The 20,773-nt window shown below is 48.2% G+C and overlaps 1 protein-coding gene across 1 annotated transcript in view; it reads right to left on the bottom strand.

The window, feature by feature from the left end:
• ANO2 (anoctamin 2) overlaps positions 1 to 20,773 on the bottom strand; it is a 341,322-nt gene that overhangs the window by 58,917 nt on the left and 261,632 nt on the right. Inside the window, exons 16-17 of the mRNA XM_061418167.1 lie at positions 11,360 to 11,555; positions 485 to 596 (exon numbers count right to left, since the gene is read on the bottom strand). Coding sequence (XP_061274151.1) covers positions 485 to 596; positions 11,360 to 11,555 — 308 coding nt within the window. The remainder of the gene's footprint in view (positions 1 to 484; positions 597 to 11,359; positions 11,556 to 20,773) is intronic.

Below are 20,773 nucleotides of genomic sequence, written 5' to 3'. Positions count from 1 at the left end.
GCTCTATTTAGCTGTTCCAGTGAATTATCAAACCCTAGGGGTCAGTGGTTGTAGCCAGTTGGGCAGAACCATCAGTGACCTGAGAGTCCCAGAGCTTGCAGTAGTGTCTGAAGTGAGGGCAGTCTTGTGGGAGACTGTATCCTAATCTATGAAGTCCACATTGGCCTGGGTAGATAGCATCAGACCTGCATTGCAAGACCCAAGAATCACTGGCTGGACATGAAATTTTCTCCTGCCATGTCCTCAACTTGAGAGACACACATTCCTCTAGGATTAACCCTTCAGGGCCAGAGCCAAATAACTGCAGATTTCCCCATGTTATCAGAGTCTGAAGATGCTAATCCAACATGATTAGGGTAGTCAGGTGGCAATGCGAGTGGGACACAGAGCTGAAGATGTAACTGACAACGGGGACAGGCTGGCCCTAGTGGAGGACTGTCTTGGTGACCAATTGCCCTTCTGCATATGACACCAAGGTACTCACCTTCCCTTGAAAAAAGCCACATAGAAGATGGGTGAGTAGGCATTGACAAACTTCAGTAAGAAAGCCTTGAGGATCAGGCGCTCTTCAAATGTCTGCTCTGTTTTTGGAACCTCTGAAAGGGAAGATCAAAGCTGATCAGACAGATTTCTCACCTCCTTAGAGTGGTGACCCTGTGACACGAGCCATTATCTGTCTGTTTACTCCTCCGGAGTAGAAACCCAGAGATCCATTGCTCTGTGACATTAGAACTGACTTCCTCTGTGAGGTCCCAAGTGGTTTACCAGGTACAGAAGGTCAAGAGTATATAGGATCAATACGTGTCTCTTTTCACTTCCCTCCTCTGATCCATGAAAGTGACAATATCGCACAGTGCTCCTCAAAGAGAGTCTAAGCAAGAAGAATATCCGCCTACCACCCCTGCTTCATCAAGAGGAATTCAGCTTTTACCGGCACAATCGTCACCTTCAGAAGATTTTACTAGAACAAACATCCCTGACAAAATGGTTTGTTAACCAGTGAACAGAAGTCAAGAAGCACTGAAGGCTTGGCTTGGGCACCAGGGCATTGCTCCTCTTTCTCTCTTCCTTTGTCTTTAGCAGGAAAGCCCTCCCTGTATGTCCTTGGCACAGGTTGAGACATCTTGAGTCCATTCATTCAAATGATGGAAGCTCATCAGATAAGCAAATAAAACAAACACAACTTGAGTCTAAGGTCTCAGGCTTGGGGGTCATGGCATTCATGGGTTCTATCAGGTCCAAGCAGGGAGTCAACCAATGTTCCCAGGAGACCCTGAGAAACACTGAGCAGAAACCTCATTGGTGCCTTCAGAAGACTCGAGACCCATGGAGCTCCATGGACAGCTGATCAGAGAGCTCAGAGGGGTCTACACAGACTGACAAAGAGCTTCGCAAAGAGAAGAGGTTACTGGGCCACGCTCCTCAAGGACAAAGAAAGCACTAACCCTACATCATGTGCGTCAGTGATGACTAGAGCCACCCCGGACTGTGCACCCTGAGAGGACTCAGGATGAAGAACACAGGGTCCTGGCCCCAAGTAGCTGAGGTGCATGTCAAAGGGATGATTTCAATGAGCCCAGACATACGTAGAAAAGCACTAGCTTCATTAACTCGAGGTATCTGTTTTTCTTTAACTGCTGCTGCTGCTGCTGCGTCGCTTCAGTCGTGTCTGACTCTGTGCGACCCCGTAGACAGCCTCCTACCAGGCTCCTCTGTCCCTGGGATTCTCCAGGCAAGAACACTGGAGTGGGTTGCCATTTCCTTCTCCAATGCATGAAAGTGAAAAGTGAAAGTGAAGTCACTCAGTCGTGTCCGACTCTTAGCGACCCCATGGACTGCAGCCTACCAGGCTCCTCCATCCATGGGAGTTTCCAGGCAAGAGTTCGGGAGTGGGGTGCCATTGCCTTCTCAGTTTCTTTAACTAACAGTCATCTTTTGCTGTTCTACTACCTGGTTTTTGTTGCAGAATTTCCTATTTATCCTGGCTCCTCCCTCACCTCTTCAGAGCAATCTCTCAGAGCCATCTGAGAGGCTGCCTCTCGGGCTTAAGTCCTCAGAAAGTCCACCAAATAAAACATAATTCTCAAATTTTACATTTTTTTTTCAGTCAACAAAAGGAAGCAAGGAAATAAGGAAGGAGGGAAGGAAGGAGGAAGGGAGGGAGGGGGCATTTTCAACAGGAATTTGAACCTTTGCCCCATGAGCCTGAAGCAATCAATTCAGTAATAACTTAACCACATCTTGTCTCTCACTTTTAAGTATTTTGGGGGTAAGAAAATGAAAACCAATGTCACCTGAAAAGTAATCAGGTGATATTACTTAATCAGGTCTGAGGATCTGAAAATCTGGAAAAGTCACCTTGTAAATGTGGCTAGAAGGGGATTAGGAACGAGGTCCAGAGAGGCATGTGTCTTTGATTTTCTTTTATAATCGCCTTTGAACTCTTGGTACTCAGATCTCCCAATTCACACAGGAATTTCCTCCAAGCTCTCTGGAAGGAGAATCTGCTCCCTTCAGAGCATTTTGCTCCAACTAAAAATGAGTGGCTCCCTTCTTCCATCCTAATAAATCATGGGCCTGGTTATTATTCATTAGGATTATTTCTATAAACAGCCCGTGCCTATGCTTTTAGGGCCATGAGCCATCATAAAAAATGGGCAAGTCCAATAAACAATCCAAATCTACTTGATAGCCCACTAAATCAGCTGGGGGCCCACGGCAGAGAAGCTATGAGGCCTGCTGGGTGCTCTGCTGAGGCTTCTGGGGAAAGGAGGCCCTCGAGGGAACACATCCCCAGGGGAGGGAGGAAGTTGGGGCCCTGGAGCGCCAACTTTGGGTCTCGCTTTTAAAATTGAAGTACAGTGAGTTGATTTACAACGTCATGCCTATCTTAGAACGGGTCTCTTTCAACAGCCAACATGAGGAGCCTCACCTGCCTGGGGCAGCAAGATGCAACAGGTTTTGCAGGGTCCCCTCAGGGTGGAATGATGTCTACAGGACAACTAGGGCACTTTAGAACACTGGGCACCATCCTGATACAGAATCCGGAGTGGTCCACATCTGAGTCCATGAGAAAACAGCCCAGCCTTGTGTTTCATAAAACTTCAAATAAAGTGCCTTTAGACATCAACTGCTTCCCAGGTGGCTCCATGGTAAAGAACCCATCTGCCAAGCAGGAGATGCGGGCTCCATTCCTGGGTCGGGCAGATCCCCTGGAGGAGGGAATGGCAACCCACTCCAGTATTCTTGCCTGTAGAATCCCATGGACAGAGGAGCCTGGCAGGCTATAGGCCATGGGGTCACAAAGGTTCGGATATGACTGAGCAACTAAACAACAAGACAGATGGAGAGGAGGAGTCAACATGGAGAGAGTGTGAGAAGGCAGAACTCAACCCCTCTCCACCTTCACAGGCTCCTGAAACCTCACCTCCCCCAGGAAGCCACCCCAGGTTGACTGGAGGCCATCTGAATTTCAGCAGCTGGAGTGGATTTTGGACAAAGGGCAGACTTTAGGACCAGGAGGGACCATGAATGAGATAGAATTCCTGTGCAGCACCCTTACCCTTCTCCCTTTCTTTTAAGTGTTAAACCTCTGGTGCATTGTGTCATGAAAAAATATGAGTATAAATGACCCAGCTGTAAACTGCCTTGGAAAATAATTAGTATGAAAGCCCAAGGGAGTCCCAGGGGGCCAGCTCAGAATTCAAAGTCCCTGGAGCGCCATCCTCGTCATATGGAAACAGCATGACGAGCAAGGGGGTGTCGGCTGTGGAATCCGAAGTTTGGAAGAGCAACTCATCCGAACGGGGTGTCCCCAGCGATCCAGCAGATACAGATCCATGGCAGCAACCAGACAAACTGAGGCGACTTCCAGGTGTGAATTTCAGCCACTTCCAGCCCTCACACCACTCTGGGGTGGAATGGAGGCTGAGTCAGAAAGCAAAGGTGCCACACGCTTCCCACTTCTCCCCCAGGGCAGATCCAGCTTTGCAAATAGCAGTGTTTCCTGACAGCCCAGCCATCTGGCCTTCCCTCCATTTGTGTGTGTGCACGGGTTCATGTTTATGTGGGGGGTGTGGGGGTGGGAAAGGGGGCGGCCCCAGCCTCCTGTGTGATGTTGCTGCCTTGTTTATGCCACAGGGAGGGAATCACCCTGGCAGAAGCCAGCGAGCTGGGTAACCAGGCAGCCAGTGCACTGCTCGAGGGCAAGACTATGGATGGGTGTTCCTGAGACACTCCTGGAGCCCTGGAGAGATTCCTGCACACGGGGCCCCACGCTTAGAGTCAGGAAGACGACAGAGACCCCCCAAACAAAGGGACTGGAGACCTACTGTGCACTAGAAGTCCAGCCCAAGTGTCAGCTCCCTAGGACATGTCTTCTCTCTTTTTCTGTTGGAGAATCACTGCTTTACAATGTTGTGTTAGTTTCTTCTGCACAAGGAAGAAAATCAGATATATGTATACATATACATATATGGGTTCAAACCCTGGGTCAGGAAGATCCCTTGGAGGAGGAAATGGCAACCCACTCCAATATTCTTGCCTGGAGAATCCCATGGAGCCTACAGTCCATAGGGTCGCAAAGAGTCGAACACGACTGAGCACACACAGCATATATATATATATATATATCCCCTCCCTCTGGAGCCTCCTCCCACTGTCCCCCATCCCACCCCTCTAGATCAACACAGAGCACCGGGCTGAACTCCCTGTGCTACACAGGTGCAGTCTGAAGCCACAAACACCTGCTGTCAGGCATTCTATTAGACTTTTCACGTGTACACGTGTTTCTCTTCTTTGGTGAAACAGGCTCCACCAAGTTACCTCAACATCTCTGATGAGCCCTCTTTCTTAGAAGGCTGGGGTGGCATCACTTAGGGTGATGAGTACCCCTATCTTATAGTCACCGAGGGTCACCTCCCTCAAAGAGAGCTGGGATGAGGGATCATCCAACCTACTGTGTTTTGAAAGTTTATGAGGACAGGCTGTACACAGCTAGGGTGGGATCCAGGGAGCAGGGAGTCCGGGTCTGTGTGACAGATGACAGCATGGGGGTGGGGATACAGGTGTTATATGTCTGAAAGCAGGGCACCCTCATAGCCGTAGACCCTCGATGGGGAGGACCGAGCTTCCTTGAAGGGCCCAGTGGCCAGTCCGGGACCTGCAGTGAGAAAGGACCAGCTCAGCAGTGGTCCCGCCTTCCCTGTCTGATGGGACAGGCCAGCATCCAGCAGCAACGTGCTGTAGCAAGGAGACATGGGAGTGAAGGGCTGGTCACACTCCAGGGAATGTCCCTGTTTAAGCATGGATGTTGGCCTGACCTGGTATAAATGATCAGCATCCCAGTGGGAAACAGAATTCACCCCAGAAGGTTCAGAGGAAGGGATGTTAATGAAGGCACAGTTTTGCTAGAGGTGGGGTGAATCAGGGAGAAATGGCCCCAATTCCATCTCCTCTACCCGCTAAGCTCCTTCCACTGCTTCCCATCAGCTGAACCCAGCCCACTGTCAGGCTTGGGGCGCCCATGATACAATCTGCTGGGCCTCGGGTCACAGACCTCAGCAGAGAGGTGGGGAGAAGGGGCCTGGAGGGAAAACCTGGCCAACAGAGCATGATCACTCTCTTTCTTCTCATGGATTAAGGCGTGGGTTCTTAGAAAACTCAAAAAAAGGGAGAGGAACGTATGAGCTTCTTGCTAAAAGGAGAGATAAGTGCTCAGGGATTAACTGAAAAAATGAGAGATAATGTTCGTAGCTACAGCTCAAGTTTGGAAGGAATTCTTGCCAGTTATTAAAAAAAAAAACTATTATAAGTAGCAGTGTTACTAATAATAGTTCCATGTAACTGGAATGAATTGTTCTACAAACTGGGCTACAGGCATGCTCACGTTGTTTGCATTATGAGCAGCAGCCCCCCACCATCTTTTGGCTTCCCAGACAAAATGTACAGTTCCTGCTCGCCTCACAGAGGGGGCCTCAGACAATGGCAGAATCAACTCTGGCCACACCCTTCCCCTGGCCCCCGACACACGATGGGCCAGAGGCCACCCAGGGAGTCAGGAGATGGTGGCAGAGCAGGAAGACAACCCAGCAGACCTGACTCTCGGGCCAGATTTCAAATTACCAGCACTGTAGTCTCCCCGCCAGGAAGGCCTAGGGCCCAGCCCAGCCCACATGCGGCCACACGCATCCACACACATGCACATGCCTCCACATGTATCCACATGTACCCACCCACATCCTCACATATCCACATGTATCCACGTGTCCACACGCATCCACATGCATACACACCCCCACATACATCTACACATATCCACATGCATCCATACATATCCAGACACACCACCACATCTACATGTAACCACATGTATCCACACACATCCACCTGCCACCCATGTGCATCCACACGCATCCACATGTATTCCCATGTACCCACACGCATATATACACAGCCACACGCACCCACACATGTCCTTGCTCCGAAAGCCCACTCCTGTGCAGACTCTAGCTGCGGGGAAGCTGGCTCCCCTTGCACTGGTGCCTGGAACCCATACAGCAGCCCTTCACCCTGCGCTCTGAAAACACACGTTGTCCACATCTGATGGGAAATTAGATCCATTCCTGTAAACCCAAAACATTCCTCTTTAAAGAATCTGTGCGGTCCGGACGGCCTCTGGTACTGAGGTTCCCCCCGCCTCTTCCTTTCCTCCCCATCGCCTCTCCTTAGCGGTCAGATACAGCCTGTGCAGAGGATGGCTTAGAGCCGATGCACAATTCTAGACTCAGGACTTCCTGGTGGTACTTCAATTCTTCAAAGAAAAAAAAATTTTCATTTAAAAAGCAAGTGGGACCCCAAAGTTGGTGAACCTGCAGAGGTCTGCTCCTGCCTGCGGGCCTGCATGGAGCAAGGGGCTTGCTCCCACTGTCTCCTCCCTAATCCCCAGAGACCACCCCCCTCTTGCCCCCCGAACCATGCCTCGCAACCAGCCATCCTCAAGGGTGGGTGCGTCGATTTTAAAATCTTCTGGAACCTCTGGTGTGTTTTATTCTCCTTTCCCTGCACTTTTAGAATTCCCCAAGGCAAAAGGACAGCTACGTATTACTGGACAGTGGACTGCTATGGTCTCAGCAAGGACACAGAAGCTTCACCGCTCAGTCAGAGGCCCCTGGGCCTGTGGGAGGGTCGAGACCACCGCACCCTCAGGGCTGTTCTGAGGATTCAATATACTAACGTACATAGTGTGCTTAAAGCAGAGCTTGGAACAGGGTGTGTGTGTGTGTGTGTGTGTGTGCGTGTGTCTATACACACATGCCACTACTAACCATGGGCCTTGGTGGAGTTTCTAAACCTCTTCAGACTCCTCATAAATAAAATGAAAGAAACGACCAGGGGCTATTGTGAAAATTGGATGAAACGCTGTATGTACAATGCCCGCCAGGAACACAACGGGTGTCAGAAAATCAAGTCCTTTCTTCTCCTCTCCCTCCTTCCGGCGTGTCCCTGCCCCCAGGATAGCGATGCTCAGGAGCAGGGTACTAGTGCTATTTAAACAAGTCACAAACGCAGCCTCTTCCGAAGAACCGGAGGCTTTGATCTGACACAATAATTGTGTGTCAGGGACTCACAGTGAGCCCGACCCTGTAACTAGGAGAGGCTTGGTGAAGTGTAAGGAGGAATCTGTAGCCCCACACACAATCCAGAACTAGGCAGAGTTTTGGAAGGGAGAACAGGAGGAGGGGTGGGGGAGGAGGAGGAGAAAGAGGAGAAGGAGCTGGAGGAGCTGGACTTAGGGAACCATGTTAATGAAGACAAGCTGATGGCAGCTGGATCATTCAGCCATGAAGCTTGGTGTCAACCCTGCCTGCCTCACTCAGCCTCGAGCTAGAGGTCATCCCCGCAACTAGAGGATGAGCAGGGACCCCTTCCAGGCCGAGCCAGATCCAGGCCCATGTGGGTCACGACAAGACCCTGGGCATCCTGCTCCACAACAGGCAGACTCAGAAGCTTGCCATCAAGGGCACAGTGCACCCCATGCCCTGACCCACGGAGGAAGCTGCCATGGTCTGAATGTCTGCATTCCCCTAAATTCACAAGTTGAAATCCTAAGCCCCCAGAGGGGATGGTATGAGGGGGTGGGGACTCTGGGAGGTGCTTAGGTCATAAGGGTGGAGCCCTCAGGAATGGGATTGTGAAACTGGAAGCGTTAATTGCTCAGTCATGTCCAACTCTTTGCGACCGCATAGACTGTGGCCCACCAGGCTCCTCTGTCCATGGGATTCTCCAGGCAAGGATACTGGGGTGGGTTGCCATACCCTCCTCCAGGGGATCTTCCTGACCCAGGGATCGAACCCACGTCTCCTGCATTGCAGGCAGATTCTTTACTGCTGAGCCACCAAGCAATGGGATGAGCGCTCTTATAAAAGACCCCGTGGTGCTCCCAGCCCCTTCCACCACTTGAGGACACAGCAAGGAGGTAGCCATCAGCAGCCCAGAAGAGGCCCTTCACCAGGAGCCGTTTACACTGGTGCCCTCGTCCTGGACTCCAGAGCCCTGAGGCATGACTTTCTGTTTGTCAACCATCCAGTCCATGGTATTTTGTTATAGCGGCCAGAACAGACTGAGACAGAAGCTATCCTTGAGCTGATCTTCCTGGTGACCCCAGGGTCTTGCCTCAGACCGTGACCTCCCAAGATGCCAAGCCCCCTCCTGGTCCTGCCCCGTTCTTGCTTCCTCCCTCCTCCAGGAACTGGATCCTGTCCCTGTGACACCCTGTGACCCCTCCAGGATAGAACACATCACCAGGGACTAAGACAGTCCTTGCCCTGCCTATTCATTGAGACTCACAAACGTCAGGGACTGAAGCTTGTGAACCGGGCCACACACTTAGCACAGTGTGCCTTGGCCAACAAGGTCTCAAAGCATCTCTGTTTCCCTAGCAACCCCGTCCCCCAGTCGCGGGCTTCTGCTCAGTCCTTGAACCACCAGGACCTCGTCACCTCCAGATGGTGTGTCTTGTGCCCGAGCCCACGACTGCTGTTATCCTGGTCACCAGGAAGACATTCTCTGTCTTTATCTATCACTGTGGAGCCCATCCATCACACTCAAGGCAGTCAACAAATTCTGTCTTTTGTCATAAATATTTGTGGCAAGATGGACCTCAGCTAGGCCTAGACCAGGGCCAGTCCAGGGACCTCCCAGGGAATGAGTCTTCCATCGCCCAGCTTTGCAAGAAACACTCAAGAACTCTTGGGATTGTTTACCCCAGCTGTTTGCACCTGGTGAGCAAAGCACATGGTCACCACCTCCTCATGCACCAGGAGACCAGGGGCAGGATGCCAGACGGGCATTAAAGCCAGCGTGAGAAGGCAGAGGGAGCCCCTGAGCTTGGCAGGACCCTCATTCCACCAGGTACCTTATCCTCAGTTTCATGTTCCTTACAGGCCTGGGGGCTCTGAAACCACACCTCTGCCGGCAGGTCGGCCGGTCACCCTGCTGTGTGTGAGCGTCTCATTAGTGTGTGAACTCTGCCAGTAAGAACAACTCTTGTCTTTGGATCTCTTTGTCACATCTTCCAGTCACTCCTGCATCATGGCAACTCTGCGTTTTCCTGGTTCATCCCCCTCTCTCTCTCCTTTTAAGTTGGCTGCACCCGGCCTTAGGTGGGACACATGGGACCTTCAGCTGCGGCATACAGGATCTTAGGTGCAGCATGCGGGGATCTAGATCCCTAACCAGGGATCCAACCCAGGCCCCCTGCATTGGGAGTGTGGAGTCTTAGCCACTGGACCACCAGGGAAGTCCTTCCCTGGTTCATTTTCACATTTCCTCAAATCCTTTGGTCAGCAGGCAGGGTTGAAACCACGAATGCATAAAAGCTTGCTTTAGCCTCTCCTGTGGCCTACAGAATACCTTGCCTGATGGTACTCCTTGAAAAAAAAAATCTGAATGCGTGAGTGAAAAGAGAGATACATTTCACCCATAAATGCACCAACAACCGTGGGCTAAGATCTACTAGGGAGCAGGCTGGGGAGGAGAGAACTGAGATGTCAGGTGGAAGGGCAGTTCTCCAGGGCTGTGTGGCCTGGCTGGAGTGAGTGGCAGAGACCTTTCTTGGTCATGGAACGTCTACAAGCTTCCACACGTTTCCAGCCTCTTCCTGATCAGGCTGCTTTTAGCCAGCGTGCTATGGGCAGAGGTGATGAACCGTCCACCACTGTGACAGCCTCCACATGACCTTTCAGCACTCTCTGTCCCTAACAGGTGCCCACTGCCATTAGTGAAACCTTTCTGAAATTCTCTGCACCCCCAGGAAAGGCTCCCTTGAAGAGGGGGGTTATCTGGTCAAGTGTCCACTTCCAACTTGATAGCACATTAAAAACATCCCTTCACGAATTCCGCTCCCCTGAGGTTACTGAGAGGCTGAGACCATTGGTCGCTAGACTCAGTGAGGGAAAGAGATGCCTCCAGGCCACCCAGGATAAAGACAGTGAGGAGAGGGTCTCAGCTCCCTGCAGCCCCCTCCCCGCCGCGTCCCATCTAAGAAGCACAAGTGCCGGAAAGTGGTGCTCAATCAACAGCAGCTTGTGGCTCGAATGACACGTCTGAACGCTGAGGCCACTGCATTTTTCTCACTGGCTGGGAGCTTGGGAAGCCCGATACACTCCTTTGAAGTCTGCTCAGAGCCTGGGGAATGCATGGATTTGTGGGGGCCTCTGACAATATGGGGCAGATAAGACCCTCTTGGGCTCAAGTATCAAGAGACTTTCCCAACTTTGTAAATGTTGCTGGGAAAATAAGGAGAAAGAGAACGTGGCCTTTTTTTTTTTTTTTTTTTTTTTAAGCAGGAAGTGTTGAAGCCCTTTTGCTTCTAGGTTAGGCTAAAAAGAATAGCATGCTTAGTGGCTAAGTTGTGTCCAACTCTTTGTGACCACATGGACTGTAACCTGCCAGGCTCCTCTGTGCATGGGATTATCCCAGGCAAGAATACTGGAGTGGGGTGCCATTCATTTCCTTCTCCAGGGGATCTTCCCGACACAGGGATGGAACCCACATCTCCTGCACTGGCAGGTGGCTTCTTTACCACTGAGCCACCAGGGAAGCAGAAAGAACAGACCCCATGACTCTCTTGGGGGATACAGAGGCCATCAACTTGAGCCGGGGGACTACTGATTGAGAATATTCCAGGAAGGATTCCTGCCTGGTCAGGACACACCCTGCACCTTCTCATTTCTCCGCTTCAAGTGCTCTGGACTTCCTTTGCTTTATGTTGGGTCACTGCCGCCAGAAACCCTGCACACACTGAAGTGACCTCACCCTAGGGGGTCCCAGGGGAGCGTGGGAGGTGGCGACTCCGTACCGATTTTGGTGAGCCACTTGGCCACGGCACCGTAGATCTCGTCCAGAATGAGAATGACCACCAGGTTGATGATGACTGCCGTGGCCGTCACTGTCACCCGGACGTTGGAGCGTGTGGCCTTGTTGAGAGAGAGAGCAGCCGCAGTAGTGATGCGATAGACGATGACCCCAAAGACGATGGAGAACGTCAAGGCGATCTGTTAGGGAAAACAGGGAGAGTCACAGGTCAGTGGACAGCCGCTGCCCACCTACGGCTAGATTCTGTGCCACATCAGGTAGTGTTAACCTGGGGGACAGCAAGGCACTGCCAACCCCGGAAACTCACGCAAATTCCTGCACGGGGCATTTTCCAGGAGAGACTGTCTCTCCCTTTTACTAGATTCCAAATGGCCTATAACACACAAGCACACACACACAGAGTAAGGTTACCAGTGGGGGGCAGGGCAATACAGGGGTAAGGAAAAGAGTTATTATGGAATTATATTAAATCATGTGTGTGAAACTTCTGGAAATTGTAAAGCATCATAGAATTTAAAAATTTCTCATTCAATTACAAGAAATTGTAAAATTTGTTGTTTAGTCTCTAAGTCACGTCCAACTCCTTGTGACCCCATGGACTGCAGCACGCCAGGCTCCTCTGTCCATACCAGAATAGAGATTCCCTGATAGTTCAGTTGGTAAAGAACCCGCCTGCAATGCAGGAGACTCTGGTTCGATTCCTGGCTTGGGAAGATCCACTGGAGAAGGAATAGGCTACCCACTCTGGTATTCTTGGGCTTCCCTTGCAGCTTAGATGGTAAAGAATCCACCTACAATATGGGAGACCTGGGTTAGATCCCTGGGTTGGGAAGATCCCCTGGAGAAGGGAAAGGCTACCCACTCCAGTATTCTGGCCTGGAGAATTCCATGGACTGTATATCCATGGGGTCACAAAGAGTTAGACACGACTGAGAGACTTTCACTTCACTTCTTCAATACTAGAGTGGGTTGTTATTTCCTTTTCCAGGGGATCTTCCTGACCCAGGGGTCAAACCCACGTCTCCTGTTTGGCAGGAAGGTTCTTTATCACTGAGAAGTCTTATAAATAAAAGCTAATCTATAAAAATGTAAAAAAAGAAAAGAAGACAGACACTGAATGCATGGTGTAGGACACAGGTGCTGTGATTCCTTTCATTGGGGAGCTTGCACTCTACTATGGGGCTAAGTTCAACCATAGTAAATACTAAATAATAATTAGTGATGGAGTTGTATCAAGTGAACAGTGTTGTTGTGAACACGACTGACAGTACAAAGGAGCTAGGGAAGAGTTTGTGAAGAAGGGGATTTAAAATGCATATTTTAGGGACTTCCCTGGTGATTCAGTGGTTAAGAATCCGCCTTGCAATGCAGGGGACTCCAGCTTGATCCTAGCAAACTAAGATGCCACATGGCAAGGGGCAACCAAGCCTGCGTGCTGCGACTACTAAGACACGCATCTGTTTATTTTAGTCGCTCAGTTGTGTCCAACTCTTTTCTGCCTCCGTGGACTATAGCCCACCAGGCTCCTCTGTCTATGAAATTTCACAGGCAAGAATACTGGAGCAGGTTGCCATTTCCTTCTCCAGGGGATCTTCCCGACCCAGGGACTGAACCCATGTCTTCTGTACTGGCAGGCGGATTCTTTACCACTGAGCCACCAGGGAGCCACTGGAGCTATGAAGACCAGGAGCCACAACTAGACAGCCCACGCACAACAACGAAGGATCCATGTGATGCTATGAAGAGCCTGTGTGCCTCAAGTAAACCCAACACAGCCAAATAATATGTAAAAAATGGATAAATAATATTTTAAGAATTCACAAATTAGTTTAAAAATCAAAAATAAAATACATCTTTATTGAAAGGCAACAAGGAGCCATTGAAGGTATCTGAGCTGACAAGGGTTAGAGGCAGAGCTTTAGGGGGTGGGTACGAAAGGTGGCTTGAAGGAGAAAAAAGGGAAAGAAATCCAGGGTGAGAATTTTATTTTATTATTTTTTTTTTCAGGATGAGAATTTTAGACTCTTGGTCCTCAGGGTGAGCAAAGCATCACTTTACCAGGCCATTTAAATGGGGGCTGTTGGGAGTCCCTTGGACTGCAAGGAGGCCAAAGCAGTCAATCCTAAAGGAAATCAACCCTGAATATTCATTGGAAGGACTGATGCTGAAGCTCCAACACTTTGACCACCTTATGGGAAGAGCTGACTCATTGGAAAAGATTCTGATGCTGGGAAAGACTGAGGGCAGCAGGAGAAGGGGGCAACAGAGGATGAGATGGTTGGACGGCATCATCGGCTCCATGGATATGAATTTGAGCAAACTCTGGGAGCTGGTGAAGGACAGGGAAGCCTGGAGACCTGCGGTCCATGGGGTTGCAAAGAGTTCAGACTTAGCGACTGAACAACAGACGACAACTGGCACAGAGGTCTCTGGGCACTATGTTTAGAAGGAGAGTTTTTTTTGTTTGTTTGTTTGTTTTATTTTTAAACTTTACATAATTGTATTAGTTTTGCCAAATATCAAAATGAATCCGCCACAGGTATACATGTGTTCCCCATCCTGAACCCTCCTCCCTCCTCCCTCCCCATACCATCCCTCTGGGTCGTCCCAGTGCACTAGCCCCAAGCATCCAGTATCGTGCATCGAACCTGGACTGGCATCTCGTTTCATACATGATATTTTACATGTTTCAATGCCATTCTCCCAAATCTTCCCACCCTCTCCCTCTCCCATAGAGTCCATAAGACTGTTCTATACATCAGTGTCTTTTTTGCTGTCTCGTACACAGGGTTATTGTTACCATCTTTCTAAATTCCATATATATGCACTAGTATACTGTATTGGTGTTTTTCTTTCTGGCTTACTTCACTCTGTATAATAGGCTCCAGTTTCATCCACCTCATTAGAACTGATTCAAATGTTTTCTTTTTAATGGCTGAGTAATACTCCATTGTGTATATGTACCACAGCTTTCTTATCCATTCATCTGCTGATGGACATCTAGGTTGCTTCCATGTCCTGGCTATTATAAACAGTGCTGCGATGAACATTGGGGTACACGTGTCTCTTTCCCTTCTGGTTTCCTCAGTGTGTATGCTCAGCAGTGGGGTTGCTGGATCATAAGGCAGTTCTATTTCCAGTTTTTTAAGGAATCTCCACACTGTTCTCCATAGTGGCTGTACTAGTTTGCATTCCCACCAACAGTGTAAGAGGGTTCCCTTTTCTCCACACCCTCTCCAGCATTTATTATTTGTAGACTTTTGGATCGCAGCCATTCTGACTGGTGTGAAATGGTACCTCATAGTGGTTTTGATTTGCATTTCTCTGATAATGAGTGATGTTGAGCATCTTTTCATGTGTTGGTTAGCCCTCTGTATGTCTTCTTTGGAGAAATGTCTATTTAGTTCTTTGGCCCATTTTTTGATTGGGTCATCTATTTTTCTGGAGTTGAGCTGTAGGAGTTGCTTGTATATTTTTGAGATTAGTTGTTTGTCAGTTGCTTCATTTGCTGTTATTTTCTCCCATTCTGAAGGCTGTCTTTTCACCTTGCTAATAGTTTCCTTTGATGTGCAGAAGCTTTTAAGGTTAATTAGGTCCCATTTGTTTATTTTTGCTTTTATTTCCAATATTCTGGGAGGTGGGTCATAGAGGATCCTGCTGTGATGTATGTCAGAGAGTGTTTTGCCTATGTTCTCCTCTAGGAATTTTATAGTTTCTGGTCTTACATTGAGATCTTTAATCCATTTTGAGTTTATTTTTGTGTATGGTGTTAGAAAGTGTTCTAGTTTCATTCTTTTACAAGTGGTTGACCAGATTTCCCAGCACCACTTGTTAAAGAGATTGTCTCTAATCCATTGTATATTCTTGCCTCCTTTGTCAAAGATAAGGTGTCCATATATGCGTGGATTTATCTCTGGGCTTTCTATTTTGTTCCATTGATCTATATTTCTGTCTTTGTGCCAGTACCATACTGTCTTGATAACTGTGGCTTTGTAGTAGAGCCTGAAGTCAGGTAGGTTGATTCCTCCAGTTCCATTCTTCTTTCTCAAGATCGCTTTGGCTATTCAAGGTTTTTTGTATTTCCATACAAATTGTGAAATTACTTGTTCTAGCTCTGTGAAGAATACTGTTGGTAGCTTGATAAGGATTGCATTAAATCTATAAATTGCTTTGGGTAGTATACTCATTTTCACTATATTGATTCTTCCAATCCGTGAACATGGTATATTTCTCCATCTATTAGTGTTCTCTTTGATTTCTTTCACCAGTGTTTTACAGTTTTCTATATATAGGTCTTTAGTTTCTTTAGGTAGATATATTCCTAAGTATTTTATTCTTTCCGTTGCAATGGTGAATGGAATTGTTTCCTTAATTTCTCTTTCTGTTTTCTCATTATTAGTGTATAGGAATGCAAGGGATTTCTGTGTGTTGATTTTATATCCTGCAACTAACACCTATCCTGCTCAAACTCTTCCAGAAAATTGCAGAGGAAGGTAAACTTCCAAACTCATTCTATGAGGCCACCATCACCCTAATACCAAAACCTGACAAAGATCCCACAAAAAAAGAAAACTACAGGCCAATATCACCGATGAACATAGATGCAAAAATCCTTAACAAAATTCTAGCAATCAGAATCCAACAACACATTAAAAAGATCATACACCATGACCAAGTGGGCTTTATCCCAGGGATGCAAGGATTCTTCAATATCCACAAATCAATCAATGTAATACACCACATTAACAAATTGAAAAATAAAAACCGTATGATTATGTCAATAGATGCAGAGAAAGCCTTTGACAAAATTCAACATCCATTTATGATAAAAACTCTCCAGAAAGCAGGAATAGAAGGAACATACCTCAACATAATAAAAGCTATATATGACAAACCCACAGCAAACATTATCCTCAATGGTGAAAAATTGAAAGCATTTCCTCTAAAGTCAGGAACAAGACAAGGGTGCCCACTTTCACCATTACTATTCAACATAGTTTTGGAAGTTTTGGCCACAGCAATCAGAGCAGAAAAAGAAATAAAAGGAATCCAAATTGGAAAAGAAGAAGTAAAACTCTCACTATTTGCAGATGACATGATCCTCTACATAGAAAACCCTAAAGACTCCACTAGAAAATTAGAAGGAGAGTTTACCAGCCACTTGACCTGGAGGGCCAGCCCTACTTCCTTTTTCCAGAACCTAAGAACGACGAGACTCCCTCTCCCCTCCCATCACAGTCAAGGAGGGGCCGTTTCCATGAAGCACAAGGATGTGAGGGGCAGAAGGTGGAGGGGATCAGCTAGGTGTGTGACCTGCTCAGGTCAAGGCTCTAATTCCTTTCCATCGGTAGAGTCTTCTTTCTTGAATTCTTTCTGCAAAAGGAGGCGGTTCAAGTCACATCCCCTCTGGGTGGGGAAGGAGGGGTGGATGCTGGCTGGGGAGGACGAAATGAAAAACATGGGGAGAGAAAGAGCCAGGTGAAAGGTTCCTGTGAGAAAACACACTGCCCTGGACTGTGGTGTCCCCTCCCTAGAAAGGAGGGGAGGAAGAGGGTAGGGGATGGGGGTGGTGAGGGGAGAGGAGGAGGGTGGAGCCTCTGGCCCCTGCAGCCCATGAATGACACCTGGGTGGGCTGCGCTGGAGAATGGGTTGCAGATGTGGCCACGTGCAGAAGTCCCGGGCCACCAGGGGTGCCAGTGACAGCCTCAGCCGTGTACTGTGCATCCTCGTGTGCTTTATAAACATGTGTCTGTGGACGATGGTGAGAAAAAGGGGCCCCTCTGTAAGGAAGGCAGGATGGCAGCGGCCCTGGGGAGAGGGAAGCTGTGTGTGTGCAGGGGGTGGGGGGGGTGGGTGGAGGAGAGGTTAGATGAGAAAAACACTTGGTGGGAGGCCCCTCCCCTGATGGGGTGTGGGCGGGGTGGTAGAATCTCAGCCCCCAGGACCGGGGAGGGATGAGGACCCTGGACATAGGGAAACCTGGACATGACATCACTGCCCACCAACAACAGAGACATCCCACCTCCCTCTCCTCTGGGATCGTCACAGCCAGACAGCAAGGGCCTGGAAAACATGCTGTGAGATTCTTTCCCCTCAAAATCGCCTTTGCAGTGAAGGCCAGTGATGGAAGCATTGATGCAGCAAAGTGGAGAGACCAGGGCATCGAAGAGTGTGTGTGTTTGTGTGTGCGCGCACACACCTAGGGCTAGGTGTACAGAGAGGATGGGGGAAACAGCCATGGCAAAAACATCCCCTGTTTTGGGGTCCTAGGGGTGGGGAGGAGACCAGCTTCCACCTCCTTCTTTAAGAGGCCCCCCTGCCGCCAAGCTGAGGACAGAGCATGCTTCCTGGTCACCCAAAGTGTGGTTTGGACCCCGCCGTCTCGCCTGTGAGCTTGAGAAACAGGCGAATAGTCTAGACCTACCGGCTCAGAATCCTCACTTCTTGAGATTCTTCCTCTTCTAGAGGCCCTGCTCCACTCACTCAGGGCACCCCTTTTCCCCACCCTCTCTCCTTCTTGGCTCCACCTTCATGCCCCTCTTCAGCACCCAGATGCTGTGCTCTGCCACCCCAACTTCCCTGGTCTTGATTTTCCATCCCACTCTTCTGAACCTCTCCTTTGGTGTCTCCCACAAACACCTCAAGATTTGCGATTTTCAAGTGGGAAGAGCTTGGAGAGCACCGACCCCATGCCAGGATCAATTTGCAGGTGAGGAAACAGGTGTAGGAGGTGATTTGCTCAAGCTCACAAGGCACATATTACAAACCCAGCTCCCAGATCATGGTAGAAACTAAGGAATTTCAGCCTTTAGGGATCATCCACATCCAGCCTTTGACCTCACAGACAAGGAAAACGAGGACCAAGAAGCAGCAATGGGACTGGTCCGAGGTCCGCGAGATACATGGCAAAGCCATCATCATCAACAACAACAGTTGATCCACAGAGGGAGAATGGACACACGCCCACGTATGGCTGAGTTGCTTTGCTGTCAACCCGAAACTAGCATGACATTGTTCATCAGCTGTATGCATAGTCAACAAAAAGAGTACAGAATGCAGCGCTTGGAAACAGCAGAAGGATCTCTGTTAATTTCCAAGGCAAACTATTGAACATCACAGTAACCCAAGTCTATGCCTCAACCACTTCAAAGAAGCTGAACGATTCTATGAAGACCTACAAGATCTTCTAGAACTAATACCAAAAAAAAGATGTGATTTTCACCATAGAGGATTGAAATGCAAAAGGAAGTCAAGAGATACCCGGAATAACAAGCAAGGTTGGCCTTGGAGTACAAAGTGAAGCAAGGCAAAGGCTAACAGAGTTTTGTCAAGAGAACATCCTGATCATAACAAACACCCTTTTCCAACAAACCAAGAGACGACCCTACATATAGACATCACCAGATGATCAATACCAAAATCACATTGATTATGTTCTTTGCAACCAAAGATGGAGGAGCTCTATACAGTCAGTAAACACAAGACCTGGAGCTGACTGTGGCTCAGATTACGAGCTCCTATTGCAAAATTAAATTGAAGAAAGTAGGGAAAACCACTAGACCATTCACACATGCGCTAAATCAAATCCCTCATTATCATACAGTGGAGGTGACAAATAGATTCAAGAGATTAGATCTGATAGACAAAGGTCCTGAGGAACTATGGATGGAGGTTCATAACACTGCACGGGACACAGTGACCAAAACCATCCCAAAGAAGAGGAAATACAACAATACTCCAATATAAATAAAAAGCTAAAAAAAACTCTAGTGTAATACAAAACATGTTCTAATCACTACATCCAATTATCAAGAAAACAAAATAGCTCTCACATTAATTGCTTTAAGCATAGCATAATGAATAATTAAAAATTACAGACTAATGTTTCAGCAACATGCTATCAAAAAAGACAAAGGCCAACAAACAGTGACTTTATCTACTCACAGATTCTACCCACATTTCCCATGGTCATTTTGAAGAACATGCCTCTCACTAAATATCACTTGATTAAGGTGAGATATTACTGAACTTTAAGCTAATGCTTATAATAACTCAATTAATCGGATGAATGGTATTACATATTCATAAAATATCAGTATTAAAAAACCAGCTAATCCATGTGTGCCCTCCTGATTTCATTATTGCAGCCACACCTACTTTAGCATGATTTCTTATAGTAACCACACGTGCTACACCTTTGGTAGATACAATTTAGTTCCATCCAGGATCTGAATTCTTCTCTATGGTTCCAAGCTCAACCCAGGATTTTTGGCACCAAATCCAGCACGCTTCTCATCACTCTGGCTGTGTTATTGATTTTGTTTATTAAATTCAACAAGTGTTTTCTGACCACTTACTGCACCATGTGAGCTGTATTTCATGTTTGTGATCAGGTCCCCCAGCTGGACCAAAAGGGGAAATTGATCATGTACTTCTCTCTGTGCCTTTTGCAACTACAGAGAGGTGCCTCCTGCATGGAACATGTTTGGTAAAGATTTGCTGACCCTCAGCTCTGGCAGTTTCCCCCTCCTGCACGTGGTCACCTATCATGGCCTCTGGGTCTCTTGGTGGGTCTTTTTTAATACATTTTTTTTGGCTAATTCCCTGACCAGGGATCAAACCTGTACTCCCTGCAGTGGACACTCAGAGTCCTAATCACTGGACCACCAGGGGAGCCTCTTTAATACAATGTTTAAACTTTACTTTCCATTTACAGTTATTACAAAATATTGGCTGTGTTCCCCAAGTTGCACAGTACATTCTTGTGGCTCTTAGTGTTTGAATTCCATAATCTTACATCTGGATACAGCCAAATTGCAGTGGAAGCCATGTTATGGAGCCCAGAGTCCTAATTTCACACGATGAGAGACATAGGAGGGACAGCTAATCTGGTCCCTACCCTCCGGGACTTGCATTCTGAATGGAAGTTGAGAAGACCATGGCACCCATACAATAAGGGTGCTCCCTTGGAAAAGGGACTGGCTACCCACTCCAGTATTCTTGCCTGGGAAATCCCATGGACAGAGGAGCCTGGAGGGCTACAGTCCATGGAGTCATAAAGAGTAGACATGACTGAAACGACTGAGCAGGCACACTGAGACCCTGCACACTCCCTAAATTGTCAGCATCACCACCCTTGGATCCAAACAGACCCAGTGTTGTGGCTGTTTTGAAACTTTGCAGAAGAAAGAAGAATGCAAAACTGTCACGACCTTGATCTTTACCACATACCCCTGACCATAGTCCTGGCTATAAGACCTCTTCCTACTCCCCAGGGAAGGGGGCACAGTTCTTGAGGCGCAAGACTACTGTGCTCCCTCTCTGCCTGGCAAAGAAATAAAGCCACTTTCTTCCTTCTTGGAAGGACAGATGCTGAAGCTGAAGTTCCAATACTTC

Source organism: Bos javanicus, chromosome 5 (genome assembly GCF_032452875.1).
Source record: "Bos javanicus breed banteng chromosome 5, ARS-OSU_banteng_1.0, whole genome shotgun sequence".
NCBI lineage: Eukaryota > Metazoa > Chordata > Mammalia > Artiodactyla > Bovidae > Bos > Bos javanicus.
Note: the sequence above shows the minus strand (reverse complement) of the source record. Positions and strands in the feature narration are given on the sequence as shown.